A 25,609-nucleotide genomic window follows, 5' to 3' on the forward strand; every position below is an offset into this window, starting at 1 on the left:
TTTGTGATCACTTTTTACCTGACATTAGTAGGTAATCATACCATTCAAGGAACTCTGTACTTTATTGCAACTGATTCACAAATTGTCTTACACTGACGTAAATAAGCACTGAATTGATCAGCATATTTTATTTGTACATGCACCACTTTGTATCATGTAGTTTTTCATGGAAATAAATAAACTATTGAATCGAATTGAATTTCTGCAATAATGTCAATATACAGTGGAGGGCAAGTTGTTAATCAGATGGAATAAAAACAACTAGGTGCAATAACTTCATCAGTTTGAATACCTATGCACTTGTAATCAATGCTTGTTGACTCAAGTGTATCTGAGTTTCCCAGAAATGTCTTTTATTCATCATATTAGTAACAAGGAAATGCTCAGTCTAGAGAATGGTACATTCCATGTCTTTTGTTAGTCATACAGTACTTTTACATGTAGCAATGGTTGACAGATGATGTCACTGATAAAATCTTGGTTGGAGGTTTTTGTGGGCATATCCAAGTAATCTGCAGAGAAATACAAGTAGAAGAAAACTCTTCACAAAATACAATGGCACATGCACTTTGTAAGTACATACAACTGCTCCTGTGTTAGATATTCACTTGCCAAATTTAAAGTGATGTTGCTGGTACATCATGAATCATCCCAAGTAAACATGCATTTGCAGTTCCATAACACACAATGCCCATGTCTGCATTTTTTTCTGGCCAGAAGACCTGGGTACACTGAGCATGGTTCTAAGATAGAAGAGGGTATAATCAAGGAGCTTAGCTCCTTGGTATATAATGATTTTTTCCCCTTCTTACTGGTCAGTGGATGTTTGGTATGTGATCATTTTGTGACTGTTGCCAGTTCAATCAAAGGCAAATAGACAAAGATACAGAGCTTGTGTCTAAATGAAGGAGCTTGTTATCACGTGTGTTTGCTCCAAACAAGAACAAGATCTGGCCAATGGATTTCCACTCAGAAGTAAGGATCAAATTACACAAAAACCTAAAAACCTAACTTCTATTAAAGTTCAATGCACCTTTATATGTGCAGGAGACATTGAATAGTTTGTAGCAGAGTAGCAGAGAAAAGCGTGTGCTATTTGTGTTTTCTATCCATTGGTTGTGTGTGAATGATGAAGGCATGTTTGGTAGTCAAACTTCTCTGGCCGAACAGTTCAAAGCAGCAGCACAGTGACAACACTCGAATAACAATTACCTGGTATATATGATGGTTAGATAAATGTGAATGCAACACCACAACAATCGCATTTCAAACCACATTCGTAAATGCCACTCAAAATGTGTTTTGAAACATAATTCTCTCGAGTTTGATAAACGCAGCCATACAGACTAATTCTCTCAAGTTTGATACAGAGACTCCAACTCTCCCGTTTTCGACGGGAGATCTCCCGCGAAAGCCCATTTTTGCAAAATCTCCCGTTCTCCCGCCCTGGCTCTGTGTCTCCCGGTGGAAAGGATTTCTTACTTATTGCTATCGTATGTTGAAAAAATAAGCCTTAGATAGCACCAGAGAACATTTAGAACCCTAGGAACTTCGCGGTTCGCATACATCAACTTGGAGTCTCCCGTTTGCTAGGGGTTTCGGACGGGAGAATCTCCAGATCAGAAGGTGCTTGGGGTTGGAGTCTCTGTTGATAAACGCAGCCCCAAAGTGAAGTCCCAAAGCCATAAAACCTTAAAGGGAAGATAAACCCCAAGAACAATGTGGATTGAGTGAAAGCAGCAACATTAGTATAACACATCAGTGAAAGTTTGAAGAAAATCGGACAATCAATGCAAAAGTTATGAATTTTTAAAGTTTTGGTGTTGGAACCGCTGGATGAGGAGACTACAGTACTAGAGGTTATGACGTATGAGTGGACTACAATATCAAGAAAATATAAAGAAAATACTACAAAAATCCATTTTTCATGAAAATTACAAATTCCATCAACTTGATATTGACATATGTTAAGGGTAGGAATTATTCCCCCTGCTTTCTGAAAGCGGTTGGTCCACTGCTCTTTCATAATTCTAGAAAAGTGAATTTTTGTTGAATATCCTTTATATTTTCTTTGTATTGTTGTCCACTCATACGTCATATCCTCTAGTAGTCTCCTCATCCAGCGGTTCCAACACCAAAACTTTAAAAATTCATAACTTATGCATCGATGTCCGATTTTTCTCAAACTTTCACTGATGTGTTCTACTAATGTAGCTGCTTTCACTCAATCCACATTGCTCTTTGGGTTTACCTTCCCTTTAACTGCAGAACAGGAAGTTAAAAATATGTTCATATACATGCAGTGTACACATGTATGAGTGAGGAATGGGGCTCAGAATGCACATTACAGCGGTCACAAATGGGCTTGCCATGTATTAAATTTTTTGCTCTGTGTAACGTTACAATTTTCATGGCCCGTACTGACGAAGGTGGTGTAAGTGAAAAACCATGGTCCAAATTTAGTCTATGGACTAAACTAACCATGAAAAGTAGTGTATTTGTATAACCTACATAAAGCGCCATTGTCATTGGATGTCTGTAGACATACCTGTACGCGTACAGTACATCATCTGTCACGCTCTTTTATGGAGAAGAAATTTGCATGAATCATGGACAAAATTAAAACCATCTTTGTAAATACAAACCATTATGCACACCACAGACAGCTGAAGTCAGACTCTACATTTCTGTCTTTGACTTCTTGTCTGTGTGATCTGAAGTAATAACCTTTTTCTAGAAAGAGAAGAATGAAGCCTAAAATCCTAGGTCTGCAGATAAGCTGCTTAGCTCTGACAAAATAAGGTGTGGATTGTTGGTAAAGGATTCAACTCCTACATGTCTTTTTTTTTTCTTTTTTTTTCTTTTTTTTTTTTTTGGGGGGGGGGTCTCTTTTGTTAAAGGAGACCCCCCGGATGATTTTCAGATTTTTACATTTGAACAACGATAAATCACTTATACTGAGTACAGGGTTTCAGAATTTATAGTGATTGGGATGAGGAATAAAAATGTTTTCAAAATTTATAACAAATTGCAATGAACAAGGATGATGACAAGGCAGCCTCACCATAATTCATAAGGCCAAAAAAAAAAAATTGTTGCATTGGCGTAACCCGCCCGACCCTAAAAATTCCGCCGACCCCATGTTTTTTTATTATTTTTTTTGCTATCGATATCAAATATCTTGTTGATTGCGATCGCGATCGCACAAACCCGGAAGTGGAAACGGCTCTGGGGATATCGGATGTACGAGGGAGAGATCTAGCATTCAGACTGCGATGTATTGTGCACAGTTTTGCCATAGGTTTCTTGTGTGGAGAACTTACACGAATCTGTATATGTGGGACTGTAATAGAGATCGCCGTGTGCGATGAAAAGATCGTACATATGGGTCAATTTGCATCTATCTTATCTAAGTCAAAATAGTAAAATATGAAGTGAAAACATTCAGGATAGGGATTTCAACATCTTTAAATTCTGTGAAGGGGTATAATTCCAGTAATATCGGCCTCATAAATGATTTGTAGAATAGATGAACACAGCACATTCGGTTCAGCAGTTGTAACTGTTTACTGAGCTGAGCACGAGTTTTACACGAAATGCAGGTAGCAAAAAAAAAAAAAAAAAAAATCCGCCCGACCGACCCTATTTGAAAATCTCATGTTACGCCAATGCAACAATTTTTTTTTTTTGCCTAAGTTGGGGTTCAAGGAAACAGAACAAAAGAAGAAGGTCTACACAGGTGAACTTGTCAATCAAGCGGTACTGTAATGGAATTGTACTGCTACATTACTGAAATATGTGAGGCTCTTATGTCATCAACAATGTTCAGTGTAATTTGTTTAAGATTTTTCAGAGTATTGGTTTCTCTGCTCAAAGACCACAATTAATTCCACAAATTGATACATGGAGCTGTCGCAGGGCTGCCAACTCTCACGCATTGAGCGCGAGACTCACACATTTTGGTCCTTTCTCACTCTAAAACTTTATTTCATTTGCATGCATTTCTATTGATCTCACTCATTTTGACTCCTGAATTATAGCATTGGCCTATGGGAGTCTCACTCTCAACTAGTTTCCAGTGTTGGCAGCCCTGCTGTCGATTTATGTGCTACATGATGTAAAATTATGAAAATCATCTGGAATGCCCCTCTATGTGACTATGACACTTTATCTCTGATGCACTGTAAGAGTTTGAAAAGGGATAAACTCAAAATGTATTGACCCTACCTGTCAATGTTTTACCAATGCAAACATAAATTGTGAAGAGTCTTTAAACATGATTTGGCCTGTGTCTACAGTAGGCAAGCATGCAATGCAAAGAGATACTATGTGGAAAAATTTGGGACCACATGCTAAGATTTGTCCAAAAGTTGTAATTGATCCAATCTATTTAAGCACACACACATTTTACTGTAAAACTCACTGCAAGGATTACAGTACATGTATATCTTTCATAAAGTAAACATTGTTTCCAGGGTGCTGGCACATATTATTGAAAGACTACAGTGTACATAGCTGTTCTGTAAACTTGGAAGAGTCATCACTGTGACATCTTGGAAATTTCACATTCTTTTTGAACTAGCATGAAAATAAGAGCATTTGAATACACTGTATTTACTTCTCTTATTATTATTATCATTATTTTTTTTTTTTTTTTTGGGGGGGGGGTATTGGAATATGTACACACATAAACTCTACTCTGCCAAATTACAAACAACATGGATTATGTAAATTGGTCTAGTGCAACAACAAAATCATCCCAAGAAATATTGACAAGGAGTTTGACAAAAGGTAGCACTAGGCAATGGAATGCCGCAGTATTCACATAGCTTGCTGAAACTGTTGACTTGCCCTCATGTAGTTTGCTTTGCAAACTCACAAGGTTGTATATGGTATTAAAAAAAATCTAATCATGTTAAGATCCTTTAAATAGAAAGGCAAGTCATGGCAATGCCAAAGAGGTTTATGAGCTTCCACAAAGTACAATAGTGTACTTAAAGAAGAGATCCAGGTCAGCTGAAAGTTAGTCTGAATAGAAAGGGTAAAAGTTTATAAGCAAACAATGAAACTTTGATCAAAATTGGATGAAAATAAAGGAAGTTCTGAAATTGAGAAGTTTGGCTAATTTTTACAAGACAGTTTCTTGAACAATTGATATGAATATAATATGCACAAATAGTAAATTGATGATGCTATCCCCTCACAACTTGCCATTATTTCCAGGATGTGAATGGCCATTTTAGAGTAAAATGTATGACTATGGCCAGAGTGAAATAATCTTGCTATAATTCTATATAAAATAAAACAAAACCAACTGAAAAAAAAAAAAACAGAACAAAATCCACATAATCTTTTGAGCAATTGTGATACCTCTTTACGCTGCTATACAATGTAGAATGATATACAAACTGTACATGTACAAATCAGCTGCATGTTCAGAGAAGAGATGCTTTTCTAGGTTAGTCAAGGATATCTTTCCAACTGTATGTATGGCAAACACAGAGATCAAGGAGCTTCAGTGCAAACACTGTATATCACAATCACCTTGACATCAGACCAATCACCATCAAACAGACTAGAACACTCAGCACACAATAAGAATGGCAAAGAATCTAATGGCAGGAGGCTTGGCTTGAGGAAAAGTGAATGGCGCCCTCTGTTGCCATATACAGGAAAGGTTTATGCAGGGAGACCCAAAGTTGGTAGCCTGAACATGACTCCCCCCCCCCCCAAAAAAAAAAAAAATAATAATAATAAATAGTAATAGTAACGGTAACAGTAATAGTAGTAGTAGTAGTAGTAGTAGTAGTAGTAGTAGTAGTAGTAGTAGTAGTAGTAATAATAATAATAATAACAATAATAATAATCATCATCATAATAATAATAATAATAATAATAAAGAAGCAACTCAGTAAGACCATCGGGCAGTTTGATCATACATGTGTACAGATTGATACACTGTATATTGAATTTTGTGAACACTAATTCATTGAATAGTGACTTTTTTCCCCAGATTGCAGCAAAACTGTTCTAGAGAGCAGTGACGAGCTGAGAGTGCATGATTCCAGAATTTACCAAAGACAGTTTACTTGAGTATTTTACTTTAAAAAAAACCCAAACTTATTGACATCAGCAGCAGCTAAACAGTTCTAAGTAAATGTATGTGAACAATAAAATCATATCACAAAAGCAGAGACATGTTCACTGTAAAACCACAAACATTAGCAGTATGAAACTTTCTCAAACTGCCACTAGCATTCAGTGGATTGTTCAGACAAAAAAAAAAACCAAAACTTTTGTGTGCATTTTACTAAATTTTAAAACTTGGCTCCTCACAAACTTTTGCATAAGTTTTGTGTATAGTAATCATTTTGACTGCCAATGCACTTTGAATTTGTGTCAATAACAATAACTACAATGTACATCACACATTTTAGGGGCACCTCAAAATACATTGTACACTGTACATGCAGTCAAATAGTAACAGCTTTTCTTCACTACTCTGTATTTGTTTGGATTATACAATGACACAATTTCAAATGCTTTCAATTGAAATGTTCTCTCTGTTTTTAACCCTGCACAAGATGTACATTATGTATATACCCAGAACATATTCTTGGACATCTACCCTTAAAAATATGTAAGGTTGGTATCTTTCTGCATATTCACTGAAAACCTACATTGTACCATATGTACATTGTACATGTACTCAGATGTCTATAGGCCCGTTCACACACAAGGGAAAAAGTGAGATTTAAAAATCGATTTTCTTATCGCGATCAAAATTTCGAAATTTTTTCCTGTGTGGACAGAAAAATTTCACTAATTTTCGTGATCCTAATCGCGATCCAACTCGCACTATTAGTGCAATTTTTCAGAATAATCGCGATTATTTTGCCAAGCGTCGTGTGTGTGAGCGCGATCGAGATTCGGAAATCGGTATTTTTAATCCCATCGTTCGTAGCGCGTGAACGTCAACATTATTGGGACCGCAGGATCAGTCTTCGGTCATGCAAGTTTCGCGCATGCGCAATGTGGCCACTGATCGTTCTTTCCTTGCTGCGAAGTGCGATTTTTCCTTGTGTATGAACAGTCGAAAAAAAAAATCGAAATTTGGATCGCGATTGTAATTTCGATTTTCGTTGTGTGTGCACGGGCCTATTTTGTACTGGTAATACAGGAAAAGTCAAAGCAAAGTGACAGAACTGTTTACTTGTAATGGCAATTGCCAAGTGGCAATCATCAAACAAAATAAAGTACAATAACTGTATGCTGTACCTTACTTCATATTCAATGAAGATTAGATAATATCTTCCTTGCCAAGAACTGTTGTTTTGATACCTCACTTAAAATCATAGTTAATAGCTCATTACAGTGATAAATATACACTACACATGTTTACATAATGTGTCATCCACACATGAAACTAGGTAGGTAAACAGGACAGTCAAACAGATACAGTTTGAGGCAGACAAATGAGGAAGCAGGGCAACCCAAGAAAGCCTAAATGCATGTTTCATTCACTTGGGATACACAACTGCAAACTGCTAAACCTTGGCTCCAAACAATGCCTTTTAGGACTGTTTATACCTAAGTACAGTGTATCATCACTTGTCAGAATACAATTTTACAGCATATCTTTATTCAATGATACAATATGAGTAACACAGTTATATAAACAATCTCCTCAAAACACATAAAACAAAGGTTACTGCCTAGCATTACAGTGCACTCCCGTTATAACGAACACTGTTATAACTAAATTCTGGGTACAACAAGGTAAAAATTAGGGCTGCAACGATATCCACTATATGCATTTTTATCGTTTATTTGTTGCATTATAACGAAATTTTGATATAACGAAAGAAAACTGCCGGTCCCGAGGACTTCGTTATAACGGGAGTCCACTGTATATTGTACATTTATATGGGGTAGCTCATTTCATATAAATCATTGATTCTGATTGGCTGAAATCGCAGGCATAGATTCAAGTTTCAAATTTACTGTATATGCTGTATATTTCGCAAGGTTTTTATTTTCGCAAACTGCCCGTATAGTGCCAAACAGCCCTTATAGCAATAAACTACCTTTCTGGTATGCATGCAGACACATGTATTGTATACAAGTGTATGTGAACAGCTATAAAAGCTTGGCTGTCATACCATGTGAGAGGTGACTCTTGTGTGATGCAATTGCAATGCAAACAGCCAGGCCATTGCACACGACAATTTGTTTCAAAATCTATAAAACTAGTACTTACATCACATATGTGTGTGAATTCAATCTCAGCAGTACACAATGTGCAACAAGCAATAAAGTCAGTCATTTTCAACAAGTTCAACATGTAGTCAGTCTCGGGGGAGAGCACACCTTTGCATGTGATGGGCCATTACTGTGGAATTTACTACCACCTCACGCAACAAATGCATAAGTTGTTTTCAAGTTGTTTTGAAGACAAAGTTAAAGACTTATTCATTTTCTTCATGATATTTGAACTTTCTCATATCTTTATCCTATCTTCATGCTTTCATCTACAAGTGCGCCTTGAGCATTTCATTAATATAAACAGCGCAATGTACCGGTATATTGTAATTACCATCATCATTATTACATAATGCTATTAAAAGTACAATTTCATTTGACTTTATTCATGGTATGAAACGGATACAGATTGAATGCTAATGGCTCCCACATCGTGAGAGGTGGCTTTGGCACTGTCTAGTGAGTGCATTTGCTATGCAAACTTCAATGGCAGGGTCATAGAGCAATCACAATTAACAAAGTAAGGTTATGTCTATTTTTTTTCAAGACTGCTCTTATTTGAGACAAGGCTGATATTATTTTCCATTGGGTCAATGATATCAACAATGCCTCAAAAAGCATTTCATATAGATCTGTATACTACAGTATATTCCTGTTCTTGTTTTGTGTGTGGCCTACTTGTGCACTACACTTTCACACACTTTCATAATAGTGATAGCACATTAGAAAAAAAAAATGACGCTGGAAAGTCGATACTGAAATTTGTGAACACAGCCAAATATGGACAACAAAAAATAAGAAGTTCCCACACACTGGAATTACTACCGTACATTCCCATACATAAAGAGCATCAAGTATGTAGACTATGATGATCAGCCTGCTATAGTCTTTACACTAAGATGATTTATTTCACATTTTTCATGGGCATTTTCCTGAATTTACCGGGCTGTCATTAAAAGTAACTTTTATTTTTAAAATGCAGATTTTTCCCACTGTCATTATCAGGCTGTGAGAACTGCACTGCAAACCTGAATAGAACATCCACTCATGGGAAAAAAAAAATAGGTGGCCTTTAAATGACAGGAGGCCACTACAGACAGGTTGCAGTCAGTTTGGATTCAAAACATTATTTCTGCAATACACACGCACAGTCTCAAACACACAATTGCTGATGGCCATAGGTCATTATTACCTGTATGTTTTGTGCATTCAATGATACATCCATGTAAGGATAATCAATGCAAATTGCTGGGTAACACTGTCATACCATGCGATATCTATTTGTACAATTTTAATGTCATTTTGAGATGCTGGGTCTAAGAGGGTTGACTTTAACTGAAAAAGGCTTGAGCCATTGCATAGTACAGTGAATATCCTGATAAACAACAGCTGACACATTTGAACACCCCATTTGTTCAGTTACAGCTCGTTAATCCGAAGGTTCGTTATTCCGAAGGCTCTTCAGTTCGAAGATTCCTTATTCCGAAGGTTCGTTTTTCCGAATTTCATTTTCGGATGAACAAATCTTCGGAATAACGAACCTGCGGAATAATGCCACAAATGTTCGGATTAACGAACCCTTTTTCATTTTCGGATTAACGAACCTCTAGGTAGTGTATAGGGAATTTGCGTGTTTCGGATTAACGAACCTTCGGAATAACAAACCTTTGGAATATCGCACCTTCGGAATAACGAACAGCACCCATTTATTCAGGGCATTTAGAGCGCTCCAAAGCTACAAATTATTTCTGCACTTTCTAAGTGGGCTGCTAGAGGGATTGTTTTGTAAAATATCAAGTGCAATATTAAGAGTTTCACTAAAATCAGAAATGGGGAACAGGAAATGTTCTTCTTTTTTATAAAGAATTCTTTTAATACAGATTTTTTAAACACATATAGTACTACTATGCAGTAAATAGTTGAAAGCTGTAATAATCTTACTACAATCAATAAGGGGAAGTTGTTAATCATTCATCATAAACAAATTAGTTTACTGATAATGTTATATGGCGAATGTATACCATTGCTGATCAAAAATGTCATTTGGACTGATATCACTGCAATAACAACAACAGTTTCAGAAGTGTTTTTATCATTTTGGTCAAATTTTAGTAAATCTGTCACTATCTTCATTTGCCTGATTCTATCACCCTGCATCCACATATCCCAAGGGTATTACATTATTACAGGGCCTGCCTTTCTTTATAATGCCTTTAAAAAAAGAACAAAAAATGCACGACAGAGTGCCATGAATATAAAAAGATGACAGGTTGAAAGCTTGAAGATGATTGAAGACACTCCACTGCACAGAGGCCTCAACATCTCAGTGACAATCACATTCTGGGAAAGTTACAGGCAGTTTAAAGGCATAATCTACCGTTTGCAGATGAAACAAAAACCCAGCATTTGGGCTTCAAAATAGTTCTAAAATGCGAGTTAGGGATCTAAGAAACAACCAATGTAAAAATTTGAACCATTATAATTGATGTTAAGTATTGTTAAATATACAAAATGTGAACAACAGTTGTAATAAAAAAATGTTTACAGAGTACACCGTCTACAGTTATGGTTTAATGAGGAACTAGCTTTATTGCAAAAATTTTATATGGTAGGATGTTTTGTGATACAACTGACCTACACATATATGCATCGAAAGTGATATCTTGAATATTTTTTAAATCACTGCTCCCAAGGGTAAATAGGACCTTTAATACTGTATTAAAACCCAGAATCTTAAAATAAAACTTTTGCAAATTTCACAAGGAGCTAAGATTTGCAAAAGTAAAATGCAGACGGTGAAAGGTTTTGTCCACACAATGCATCAAATGCCAATAGCAATTCATGAAAAACGCGGGGAAAGTTTCTGGACTTTCAGTATTCAGTCAGTATTCTCACTTAAAAGAATCTTTAGTCTACCATGTGTCAGGAAAGGTTGCTGGCTACACACTTACTAAATGTCCACAGGTACAAACACACAAACATGTACATGAATTCTTTAACGACATTATACACTTGTGTGCTATTCTACCAGGAAGCAAGCACATCAACATCATTTGTCTAACAAGCATGACAGGCATGGGACAATTTGCGGGAAGTACGCTTGTGATGCATCAACAGCTGTATCAACGGGAATCTCTGGCAAACGCACACATCACTGAGGCACGGAAGCAGAAGGTCATGTCTGCAATATGACTTTTTTTTTTTTTTTTTTTTGGTAGAAATGTTGTTTTTGATTCCCTACAAAAAAATTGCTCAACCCAATGATTGCAACGAGTCCAATCCTGCATGTATACATCTGTATTCTAACAATAAAAAGAAAGGACATTTAAAATAAAAGACAGAGCAAAATTAATGGTGCCATCATTATTTGATCTTTTCTTGTGATTACTGTTTGCTGCCAATAGTACATCACAGACCATTACATCTCAGACAACTACAATGTAAACATTTTTCACTTCTGAAGGTGGTCATGCATTTTTCCATAGATCTATAAAGCATGTTGGTGAGATGCTACAACAGTGTATGTGTTTGTGGAACCCTAAACTGTGCTGCAGTCTTCTCTCACAATGGACTACGTGTATTGATTCTTATTTGAGCAGATTATGTGTGATAAGATTGCAATTTATGCAAATCCATTAGAACTACTAAATTGTACTTGGAGGAAACCCGGCTCCTCATGAGGCGTGTCTTCATCGGCCCGAAGTTCAAACTAGCGGGACATTTTGCGGTCTTAGTAAATAGCCCGATACAGTGAATGTGCGTCTTCATCAGCTCGAACAGCCTGCTTCGGGAAATTAGTCCGAAAATTAACGCATGCGCACTTTGCAATATTACTCTGCCTAGCTCGCAGTTCGAAAGTGGATTTCCCCACTCAAAATCTCCTATATATCACTGTATGTACGATACTTCAACCAGGGAGGTGAGCGGTACAGCATATTCTCTCCAAAGGGATATTAATAACGCTACTCTTTTGTCCAGTGAGGCATCTTATATGAAGTTAACAAATTGCAATGTTTAAATAAATAAAAAATACACACAATCTGCAAGAATCTTCAGCTAAGGAAGAAGTTTACAAAAAATAGCTAGCATGCACGGCACTGAGTTTTATTAGGGAGGTGAGAGGAATCACCTCCCTGGTTTTAATGATGTCAACAACAGTAGGCCTATGATCCTGGATGAATACACCGTGCGTGGGGGTAATATACTATACAAAATTACTAGCTTGTACATGCGTTTTCCATTGCCAGATGGCTAACCAGAAGCGTGGAGGGATCGAGAAAATTTCGGGCCGATGGAGACGTACCCAAAATAGCGCGCTATTTCACGAATTAGCGCTCTAGTTCACGAACTAGACCAAGATTTGGGGGGAAATTTTCCCGATCAAATAGCGCGCTATTTGCGTCTTCACTACACAGATAGCGCGCTATCTTGACATCGGACTAGTTTGGTAACCGCAAGATAGCGCGCTATTTTGAAACTTGGGGCTGATGAAGACACGCCTAGTGTAAATTAAAATTGTGCCACGAGTGGTGATCCAAATTAAAATCGGCCCACTGGCCAACAGCTCGAACAAATACAAATTTCTAGGTGAAAGTGGCAGTGGAGGAGTATCAAAATTCTGGTACATTGAGGAAATGTACATAGTTCTTTGGGACCTTTTAAGGTTAACATAATGGAGAAAGTGTAAGTGTGACAAATGCTGTGTAGTGATGAGCACTTCAAACTTGTAGCCTGAAGCCTGTTTCCGCTGAGCACTTCACTTCATAGAACTTCTAGTATGCCATGTCACTAGCTGACAAACTCCACAGGCTACTCAGATACACTGTACAATGTACAGTATGTACATGTACAGGTACATGTACAGACTACAGTCGGTCCTTTGAACACTACCACTACCAGTCAAAAACTGCTACATTGGTCACATAATTTATCACTGGCAGTCTCTGTAGGGATGTATAGAAATGAAGGCCATTTCAATGGCAAGTGAAACTTTCCCCAGTTTCACAAGCACATCTTCCTGGGCCACCTTCCTGAAAGCATGAACCAATAGATCTACACTTACCAAATGGTATAGTTATGAAGATTACTGTCAGTGACAGAATTTCTTTGTATGATCATAATACAGTAGATGTGTTTGACTTTCAAGATAGAGCAAAGTGCATATACAAGTGTATATAATTTCTACACTGTATGTTGTTGTTTTTTCCAAATCAATCATTAATACTTGCTGAAGATCCTTGGTTTAATTTCATGAAATGACACAATCTATTACGAGTACATATGAATCTAAAAACTTGTATGACAACAAAACATCAACAGCAACAACAACAAAAAACCCCCAAAAAATGGCTGTCTTGGTCCCGTGATTGTTATTCCTTGCTGAGTGCACTGTACAATGTACCCCTCATATCACATCCCTGGAGCCCCCTCAGATATGTACTCAATATATTTTCCCTCTTTTTTTTCTCCAGAATTCAAAAACAGATATCAGGATTGTGCATATGAACTTCAAAATGAACTTCAAAAATATTCCTATTCTTCATCCTCTCCAGAGCCTTGTTTGAAACATGTTCTAAATCCCCTATGATCACTTGAACCCGTTGAGGACAAGCTAATTTTGCTACAATACCTGTTTCCTATAGACATCTGCCTAAGTACTTGTATGCTTTACTAGGGACTACTGTATTAAAAGCAAAACATTTTCGCAGCATGACATTTTCACGAATTGGAGCCAACGGTCTTTCTTTTCTTTTCTTTTTTGTGGCATTGAAATTTTCAAAAAAGGGCACTGGCATTCAATGCATATAGGGTAGAAAAGAACTCTCACGTGCATTTCAATTGTGCAAATCTTGGCTCTCGCAAAATTAAAATACCCATGAACATTTCTGGTTTTACAGTACTTTGTAGTCTTCAGTGGGTTAATGGAATCACTCATAAAGGAAACACAAAGAGAATTGAGTTTATATGCTGCAACTGTGTATTAATAAAATCATTTGCATAGCACTTACCAACTGACAGTCTTGCTGACAGAAATGAAAGGTTAAACATACTGTCTGCAGAAATACCCTGCCAAAACTCATACTGTGTTTCTTAACCACAGCTTTGTCAAAACTTTTTCAGATACAAGATGGGTAAGAACCAACAGCTTTGGGCTGTACTCTCTCAAGGAATTGCATGATGCACCAGTGCTGAAATGTTATATGTGACCTGCTACAACAAAAGGATCCTAAAGTCACTGACGGGTGAGCTGATAAAATCGAGTTTGAAGTCAGATCATCAAAATCTGTCAAAACTTACGGATTTCTGTTTTTGACATAATTTTGTAGTCTCATGAATCTTCTATCATCTACCGAAATTTCGAAGCTAAATGATCAAAGGAAAGGCAAGAAAATGGCATTTTTCTGGGCCATTATTTTCCGACTTTCAACGGGACAGAAACGTGTCCGAAGATGTGGATTTAGCGCCACAGCTAGACTCCGCCCCTAGAAACGAGGGAGTGATCTCATTGGTCAGTGTGTCGCATCCTGCTTACTGATTGGTCGTGCTTAGGTTGCTAGGAGCATACCCTTGATCATGATACACTAGCATCGGAAGGAAAACTTTGAAGGCGGTTTTCATAAACCACTCAACATGCACTAATAAAATCATTGATATCTTTGCAACCGAGTACTTTTATGAGTTATGTTAAAGACATTAAAGTGGAGAGTAAGGGAATAATGCCATGTCATTTTCAGAAAATTGTCCTCCTCTGACTTTTGGATCCTTTTGTTGCAGCGGGTCACATACATGTATGTCATATCCTTAGAATCAACCTATCAATGAAGACAAGGGATAAAATGCCTCAATGACAGTTGCTTGGAATGATTACTGTAAAACGAGGAAAACGCAAAACGCAGAAGTTCTTGTCTACACTATATACATTGAATGCCAGTGGCAGTTCGTGAAAATTTCATGCCCCAAAAAAGGCCGTCGGCTCCAATTCGCGAAAAATTCATGCCGCGAATATATCATGTTTTACAGTATACTGTCATCTCTGAACTTGAGATCAGCAAAGCATTTTAGCACAATTCTGCTAGTATTGCCAAGAAAATTTGGACAAAATGAAGGCCAGCAGTCCATTGTAACAGTAGGTTATCTTGACCTGACATCCCGATTGGACCTTGGACTGCTGTGTCATCTTGGTTACACATCTGTGATGGTTGCACTTGCAAAGGAGTCCTCAATCATTGCAAGCACACAGAGATCAAAACTTTCTGTAATTAATAAAGGACTTCACTTTCAGTCAGGAAGATATCTGTCACAAGCAACATTATATACATGTGTAGATGACGACTGGCGGGGAAGGGAACATACCGAATGTTCCACCCGAAGGGTTTGAAATGCTATTGAGGGAGGTTATAAGTCCCGAGACGAAGTCGAGGGACTTATAGCCTCCCGAAATAGCATTTCAAACCCTGAGGGTCGAACGTTTGGTACATTTGTATGTTCCCGACAACAAAAGTCATCATCTCTTATATCATATGGGTTAGTCAAATACCATCGTTATCAACTTATTTCACGCTCTGAAAGTGGCGTATCAAACCGTACCGTACCTTATTGATATCATGGTACGCTTAGCGTAAAGGTCCAGCACGCGCACAACGCACTCGATTGCGCTAGCTCGCGCAGAGCCAAATTCATTGTGCGCACGGGTATTTGTTACGTGAAAAATTTTGGTAGTGATCTGAGAATTTTGGGGAATTTATGAAGGTTTTTTAATATTTTGGCAGGTAGGGTCAATGAACTTGGGAGTTCAGGCTGCGCGTATTTGAGGTTTGCATGCGCGCACTAAAGTGCGTGCTCTAGTTTCTGCTAGGGCGAGGCGTGCCAGCAGCTGAGGGCAGCTGAGGCAGCTGAGGGTTTATGACGTAACAAAGACTTCTGTATTGGGAAAACGGGCAACTTTCAGCACACAACGCTGTAAGTACATATGGGTGGAAATCATTGATATCTCTATGGAAGAACAAGATCAGTGGTGGAAATGAGCTGCATGCTTGGCGGAGGTCTGCGCTCTCAGAGTGCTTCTCTAGACTTTATTATTATTCTTTTTAATCATTATCATTTTTATATCATTATTATATCAAATTTTATCATTTTCTCATCAAATTGCTTCTAAAGTTACTACCTTGGTATGCAGTCATCATACGAGTATTGCTGTATAGTGTGTACAAATTGTACATTTCATCACACAATAATACTTGGTGTGCTGTGTGTGCTACATGTGCATTAGAAAGAGCTGCTTAGCGTAATGTTGTGTTTACTTCTTTAGAACTGTGGAACAGGATTCTGTCTATGGCAAAACAATCATACTGCTTTGTCAAAAAAAAAAAAAAAAAAAACTAGAAATGTCGCTTTGGCGATTGGTATGCCTCCGCCATAATGCATGATTTTCCCAATAGGTCTAGATAGTACATGTGGACACTGTGTGATTACATTTTCACAAAATTGGCAAAATATTGGAATGACAAGTTTGTCACAAATGTGTTGAATGTTCACCTTCCTTGACGTAGGTTTAATTGGATGAATAAGAGAGCATGTATCTAGCGATTTAAGGACTTTAACTTGACTTTGACCCATTCATACATTTAGGCATTGAGTAATTTTCAAGGTACAGGTGTAGAGAAAAAGTGAAATTTCTGAATTGAATAGTAAATTGTTACCATTTTCATCTGGCCCTTGACCCTAAAATTCATAAGATAATTACTTTCAGGTAGAACATGCATAATATGTACTAAGTTTCAAGGTAACTTGAGCCACTTCCGAGATATGGAGGAAAAAGTTAGTTCAGCACTTTCACTTGATCTTTGACCTTTTGACCTTTGAGGCAAAAAGAGAAAAAAAAAAACTTTCCAGAGAATTTCTATTAGGTTACACACGCATACACCAAGTGTTAAAAGATAACCCTGCTGGCATTGCATAAATATGAGGGTAATAGTAAAATTTTGAAGTCTTGCAATTGACCTTTGACCCCTGACCTTTGACCCCATGAACCCTACATTCTCTAGATAATCACTTCCAGTCAGTACATGTATATACTATGTTCCATGAAGATACCTTGAACAATTTTCCAAGGTACGGAGAAAAAAAAAAGTTTTAATATTTTTACTTGACCTTTTGACCTTTGACCTCATGACCCAAACTTTCACCAGAGAATCTTAATTGGGTAATACATGTATACACTAAGTTTCAAGAAAATATCTTCAGGCATTCAATAGATATGGTGGAAATAGTGAAATTTTATGTATTTGACCTTGACCTTTTGACCTTTGACCTTGAGCATGTGCACCCAAAAGTTGATAGGCACAACTTCACCCCCTAATACACATACATGCCAAGTTTCATTAGGATACCTCAACAGGTTTCGATAGTTACCTTGTCCACAAAATTCATTACGGACGGACGGACGGACGGACGGACGGACAACCCAAAAACATAATGCCTCCTGCACCACTTCGTGGCGGAGGCATAAAAAAAGTATTGTGCCAGACTGTACTTCAGGGCATACTTTTCTTGGTATTACATCCCAATTTGTACACACTTTTTTTTTTTTTTTTAAACCAAAGTTGCTTCACAAACTTTCTTTGATGTGGCACCTTTCTTCCTTAGCAGTGCACAGGAAACCATTTGATATATAACTGTATTAATCGGCAACTGATATTGCTATTAAATCAAACTGTTTCCCGTAACGTACTGTATACGCTATATATTTCGCATGGGTTTTATTTTCGCGAATTTCGTGAGTCGGGAGCTATTCGCCAAATTAACAACACGCGAAAATATTACCTTCTAAAATGAATCCCTTGCCTTGATGATACGAACATTTCAGTATACATTGTACTAGTATACCATGTCACGGCTCACCGAACAGACCATACTGGCTAAGCTTGTTTACATACATATAGCACGTCCACGTCTAACCACTAGTACTGTATACACAGCCCAGTCGCTGTAAGTAACATTCGCACAGCACAGTAGACGGCGCAATACTATTTCTGTGAGAAATTCCACTTTCCACTTTCTTTTGCTTTTTTTTTTTTAATTGCACCACAACGTTACAAACGCGCAGCGTGTCACCCTTGATTACATGTACTACTACTAGCTCTTGCGTTTGCATGCCGCTACGTCTTTACAAGTAGGCCTACTGTATGTCAACTTTAGGGGCCGGGGCTTCGTATGCTCCAGCTGGTTGCCGCTGAATTTACTCGTATCCCTCGTACCACTCGTCAGAAATCTAGCGCGATAGACTTAACCACTTAAATAATGTTGAATTCTAACTTACTAGTTCGCAGAGTTTGGTAAGATTTTTTCATGCAGTGTATAACTAGTATCATTCTTATTTGCTAGTAAGTTGAAAATTCACTTTCTTTGCCACTTCATATTTTCTCTGGTCCCCCAATCGCAAATTTAACCACTTGCGAAAATGTGTGACAGCGGCAATTCGCGAAAATTTATGTACGCGAAAATTAAAGCGTATACAGTATTCACCAGTGAAAAGGCCGAAATACCGGATAAGCTGAATTCCGGTGATGAAAAAAAAAAAAAAGAACAAAAGAACAAAACACTGACTCCTTAGGGATTTTATTCTAATCGATCCAAAATTCATCATTTTTCTACATTACTTTTGATGCGAAACTTCATTATTTTTGCATGGTTTCGTGTGTTTCCTGACAATAATTTGTGTTTGTTTTATATTCACTTTTTCCAAAAGATGCAAGTAGCATGGCGGGAGTTTGAATGATATGTATTTCAGTGTGTAGGACCACTACACCTGTAACTGAGTGTGTGGAAAAAATAAACATTGTGTTAGAAAAAGCATGCATGTTTGTGACTTTACTTTATACGCACACAATTCACTAGCAAAGTACAATTATATTGTGCAAGATAGTGCTACTGGGTGATGTGTGCAAGGCCGTGCGATAAGTAGGTACTGACCAAAAAATGAAAAATAAAAAAATAAAAAATAAAACATGTTGTCACTTGGATAGCAGAACATAGCATCAATTGTCTGTAAGATTGATTTATTCAGTGGCTGATATGGCATTGCTCATTGGCACATTGCATAGTCCCATACATCACTATGTGTGTTGATAAGACAGAAGATTCTCTGAGTTGGAAAGGCAATATGTGATTGTGCTGGTGTATACAGTAGGCCTAACCCTGAATCTACTGCTTTATTTCTATAAAAAAATAGCGTGGCCTTTCTACCTTACTGTAGCTTAACATCAAACGCAAGTATTACCAAGAACTTTGAATAATTTGATCAGGGTCAAACACAAGGCTGTGTTTCATTCATCAAAGTTGCGTTTGATATTTGCATATGAAATCAAACGCCCTTTCAGCAATGGACTTTCATTTTCAAGAATACAAAGTTTTGTACGATTTGGGGGATCTAGCGTCTGATTTTTGGGGTTTCTTACAACTGGGCCCTGGCCCAGTAGCATTAGAATGCCAGCTTTCCATTAGAAGTGATCAGAGTGGTCAGCTAATTTCGGCAGATGATGCGCATACACCTAGCAATAGCATACAACTTGTATGGGCATAATTCGTATCAGGGAGGATAGAGCGAGTAGTGAATCGATAACTAGGTCTATGCAGTTTCTGTAGGCATCCATACATATTTATGTATGGCATTAATTTCATTAAAGTTTGCCAAATTCAGTTAATGGCATTTTAAAAAAAATCATGACAAGCTGAAACATGTCAGATTACATAATTAATTCTGTAATTAATTGTTAATCTAAAATGAAGATCTCTAGGTGTCATTGTCAGGTCAAAACAGAGCATGGCCCCTAAATCCCTGCATTGTCATTAATATCCTGCTGTCTTTCACTTAACTTATAACACTCATTACACTGAAAGACAATATCATTTTTTTTTCATTCACTGCAATGGACTCCCATAGAATAACATAAACAGATATTAGATCGCGGCACGAGGGAGGTTAAGTCACGTCGGTCAGTAACCCTGGGGCACTGTAACTAGTATTAGTGCCCCAATGATTCGTGTGCAGTTTTGTTGAAGTAATGGCAATGCACTGCGACGCTTGCAACTCTTTTGATCATTCATCGTTCAAATGCGACCAAACGCCGCATATTCTAATAGCATATGGTTCCGAATATCATAAATGGCTTAGATGTAGTCCTAACTATTACCTCTCAAAACAAGTTGAACTGCCATTATCTTTGAGACAATCTCCAGGATACCCATTCTCAACCGATTCACCATTTCTAGTAAGAATCACAGGATATTCAACTGCGGATGCACAAATTAATATTTCTTGTTTTTTCCATATGCTGTACATACGTATACAGGTATAATAATGTGTGCTACGTTTGTCCATACTTTCTGTCAGTCAATGCACGCTGAATGCATGATTGACAACTGGGCTGTTCGCACGTGTACTGTGTAACCAGTTCAACAATAGGTCTACAAAGTGCTCAAGGACTATAAAAGCTCAGATAAAATCTTTCAGCAAGTTTCACTGGGTCTGCCTCTAGTCAAATAGCATACCAGATCCTATTGTACTAAAGTAGATCGATCCCCTCGCTATGAAAATGATTGTAAGTTGTATCTTATCTAACAATAGCATTGCCACAACAAATTTTAGCATAAAACCCTGTACTTCGGTATGTGGTCACCCTGGTGTTGTTGGGTGTCCAACACATCGACACCCTGTTTTTCCATCAATAGATACTTGAAATATCTCACTATTTACCTGAAATTTTACTCACATGTAAAGAAAATACTCTGAATTCACAAGCGCGCATTGAAAATGCGACTTGTGGTAAATTTACACGTTCGCATGCTCCAAGATAACTGCTTCGAATGCGTGGGTGATTTTGAAGTGCTCGGCTGCGCTGTATTTTGAAACTAACATCCCTACCCTCTATTGCGTGTGAAATGCACGTAATGCTTTTCCTATGTGCATTTATAATCTACGGTATCATTGTTTTGCTGTTGATCTTGTTTATCATCGGGTTTTTCAGTAATATTTGGACATCTTCAAATCCCCAGTGAAGAATGCAAAACCACTGCATGCTGCTGTAGTCGCATGCGTGAAAGTTTGTTCTTTAGACTTTACGTGCAATGCTATAAATAGAGGGGTGTTGGTTTCAAGGTACAGCTACAGTGTCGATGTGTTGAACACCTACTATACTATTATACAAATAAGAGACATTATCAGGAGATACATAAAAAATGATAGGGATGCCCTAGCGCCCTGAGACCCCGACACGAACGTGTTGCTGTTTTGGGGTCGGTCGCTAGTAATATTAATAATGGTCAGTCAGTTACAGTAAATTTTAAACTTATTTATGAATGTTCAGCAAGATCTGAAAAAAAATCATCCCCAGCTTAAATGCATAGTACCTGAATCCAGTCAATGAATGGCTACCTTCAGCAGCAGACCGCTTTAATTTGTGTAAAGTGTTAGACCGCCAAACGTTAGATCTAATTTTCTTCCGCAGGTACATTTCGGCACAGACTTTTTGACACACAGCAAAGACCAAAGAGGGATGGGTTGGGCAACAAAGCGCATAGACTGCTGTAGTAGTGCGAGAGCACGGGACGATATACTCACCTATTGTTGATATAAATGTCGTACTGAAAGTATCGTCTGAAAATCTGAATAAAAGACATGTTTTCCCCACGCCTGAGTCTCCTATTAGTAGTAACTTGAAGAGCAAATCATACGTTTTCTTGGCCATTTCTGTGAAGAATCAGAAGTTTCTACTCATATGGCACATACGTTATCCCGTTATTCACCTACTTCTTCCTATCTCATTCGTCGTCCACCATGAAGAAACTATGGCTCATAAATAATATGACTGATGTTGAAAAAATAAGTTAAATATTATTTAGTGTTTCATTTTGCTGATACAAAATATCATAAACATAATATTTAGATATATTTTACGATGAATTTTTCCTAATTTTACTAGATACAATATTTTGTAAGAGGAGCAATAGAATCAAATTGGCAACGTAAGTGACTCATTCTCTCACACAATAATCACCTCCACCACCGTAATACACGCATCATACGTGATTAAACGCATCGCCAACTGATCACAAGACTCAATGCCAACTAACGGACAACATGCACCATTGCGTAATCGCCATCACCGCCAAATGAAAGAGCTGGTATGGCGACACGGAGAAAGATGATAAGCTCAAAAAATGAAAATATGGCTAAGTTTATTTTTCATGAGTCCACACTGATAAGTGTCTACACTTTCCACTAGGTTTCAATCAATGTTGTTGAGCTATCCAGATGGTACAACTTTCGCAACTATAGCGATGACCAGTGGGTATCTCAAGAATTTCTCTGGGATAGGCCTAGATCCCTATAGCCTACAGTAGCAGACTGTTCTTGGAAATCTTAGATTATTTAAGTCAGAGTTAAACTAGCACTCATTCAAGGAAATAAATACTTCTTCTTTTTAATGTCTTTCTTGTCTCCTAGTCGTGTTCAAACTTAATGTCAATAAAAATTCGATAATTATCAGTGAAAGTGATATTTTGATACTTTGTGCTGGGAAATTCAAAATCAATGTTAGTGAACTGCAGGTCTGTTTTTTTTTTTTCCTTCAACACGATTGGCTGTGGCAGAAATATCAATGTTTTACTTATGAGGCACCCATTATCTTATTATGGTAGTCCTTTGGTCGCTCCATTTCATGTCGTCTTGTGATAACAAACAACAACAAATCTTGTAGAAAAACAATGGTTAAATAGAAAATGGAAAAAATGCAGATCCCCCCCCCCCCCAAAAAAAAAAAAAAACACGACAACAAACAGACAGCTGGAGCCTACATGCACTATATTACACTCTGGACATATCTAGGCCTATTATTTAATGTGAATGTAATAATTATTGATGAGTAATAGCAAAACTGGATATTCACTCAACAGCCTAATGTTTCTAAGCTTACGCTACGGCTGAGTAGCGTTGGAAATCAGACATGGATTTTCTCTCTCTCTCTCTCTCTCTCTCTCTCTTCTCTGATTTCATAAAATCTTTAACCGCCAATCTGGATATTGATCACATCAGGGTGTGTAGTAAGATTCATGGTGTCAATACAGGCGATATTCATAATTCATGGATGACTGAATAACCATATCGAAATGCGCATGCACGTGCTATTGGCATTATAAGTCAACTAGCGTATAAATAGGGTATAGACAAAGGAAGAACTTCCGGCCAATGTGTTTCAGATTTCTTGAAAATATAATCTAACTCTTCAACGCCATGGAGTTTGGACAGCGATGTAAGGGCCTACACAACGATAGGGGTTTTTGGTGTCATTGAATTAGTGGTACGCAAAGCACACCAATCAAAGGTCATTGTACTCTGAACTCGAATATACATTCTGATTGATGTTTTGTTGTTTAGATTTGTTAAGTTTCTTTTCTTTTCATTTCTATAACTAATCCACTGACAACATATATAAAAAAAAAAAAAAAAAGCTGTGGATACCCGTCAATGCTGTTTGTAACGAACAACTTTATTCTTTAGATAACCTTTCTGGTCAAATTATTATTATAATTATGATTATCATTGTTATTATCATTATTATCCCTACATTCATTATTATTATTATCATTATTATTATTATTATTATTACTATTATTATCATTATTATTATTATTATTATTATTATTATTATTATATTCATTATTATTATTATTATTATTATTATTATCATCATCATCATCATCATTTTTCTACCAGGTAAAGAGCATAGGACACATAATTATCATAAACATTGAAAACATGAGACAAAAACCAGAGTGAACATTACAAAGGGATATACACTGTGAACTGTAGTAGCACGAGGTGCTGTTCGTTATTCCGAAGATTTGTTAATCCGAAAATGAAATTCGGAATAACGAACCTTCGGAATAACGAATCTTCGGACTGAAGAGCCTTCGGAATAACGAACCTTCGGAATAACGTGCTGTAACCGTAACACGAGGATTAGATGGTGACAACATGTGGGTCAGGGCGCACGAAAGTAAAGACATTTACTACTGCCTGTAGGCATGCTTTGAACCCACACATGTTGCCCCTATAAGGAACATTAATAAATACATATACTTTACAGACTTTATGCGTACAAGTTAAACTTCAAATATCTTACCGTAAACATGGCTAACCTAAATAAACTGCAAATCATATAAATGGATTAAAAAGCGGACAACTACGATCCACAGTATTGTGAACAAACAAACAATGAAATAAAGTATTTGTGTTACATGGAATATTATTCGGACTGTAAATTAGAAATGTTACTGGCGACCGCAACTTCCAGAAGTACTGAATTTTCAAACAATAATTGTTACTATCAATCGTAATCTCTCGATGATATGTTATAATTTGTGTGAAAACTTGATAAATGAAATGAAATGAAGTAAAATTGTTCCTCCAGTCATCAGGCCTAGAAATAAAACAATTACTATCAACAGAAAAGTTACGCTATGTAAATACACTCAGGAAAAAAGAAAAAAGGAAAGTAAATACTTTTTCAAGTGTATATTTCTCATAGAACAAAAATTATCAAGTCGTCATTCATGCGTGCTCTTCGTAAGTGCTTTTCCGTATAACAAGAAAAAAAGACAAACTTAATCTGGTAAAAACCATGAATTACGTTGCAAAAAATAAATCTATGATCTCTATGAAGCCCAAAAGATTAATAAAGTCTGAAATAATGGAGAAAATGAAGAATCTTATTTCAAATTTAAATTCAAAAGAAATAAGAGTATAGAAGAAATATAAACAAATACGGTAGGAATTTGAATTGGTTTCTCAAATTAGATAAATTGTGAATAATATTCGATTTTTGAATTTGTCTCATAAATTCTTAAATTACTAAATCAAGAGAATGAAATGAATATATTCTGTTCATTTAATCATATTTGTGTCCTTACTCCCTATGTCATTTGAAGTTTGAGTAGGCAGAAAATTCTTATTTCCCCCTTCACAGTTTCCAACTTTGATTTTGTTTGAGTTTATAAAGAGACAAAGAGAACGAAAACTTATTTTTTGCTATTTCATTAATGTTTTTCATTGTGTTAAACTGGTCTTTTGTCATCGTTGTTATCTTGAAGGGCATAAAAATGAAAGACAACATGCATGCTATTTTCACTTTTGTGCCTTGGAAGACAAAAACGAATGTGTTCCCTCATGCGTTAAGTTTCCCTTTATATTGACCTATAGTTTGATAGCCATTTTGTATATACTAAAGTAACATATTTATTTTCATCAAAATCTTCTATGAAAGATATGAAGTCGAAAAAGTGTTTACTT

General features: G+C 36.9%; 1 protein-coding gene across 1 annotated transcript in view; it reads right to left on the reverse strand.

The window, feature by feature from the left end:
• LOC140234528 (ras-related protein Rab-10-like) overlaps nucleotides 1-22,084 on the reverse strand; it is a 60,854-nt gene extending 38,770 nt beyond the window's left edge. The window contains exon 1 of the mRNA XM_072314570.1: nucleotides 21,881-22,084. Within this exon, the coding sequence (XP_072170671.1) occupies nucleotides 21,881-22,007 (127 nt within the window). The 5' untranslated portion in view covers nucleotides 22,008-22,084. The remainder of the gene's footprint in view (nucleotides 1-21,880) is intronic.
• Nucleotides 22,085-25,609: the final 3,525 nt, after the last annotated feature.

The sequence above is a fragment of the Diadema setosum genome, chromosome 10 (assembly GCF_964275005.1).
Source record: "Diadema setosum chromosome 10, eeDiaSeto1, whole genome shotgun sequence".
Classification (NCBI taxonomy): domain Eukaryota; kingdom Metazoa; phylum Echinodermata; class Echinoidea; order Diadematoida; family Diadematidae; genus Diadema; species Diadema setosum.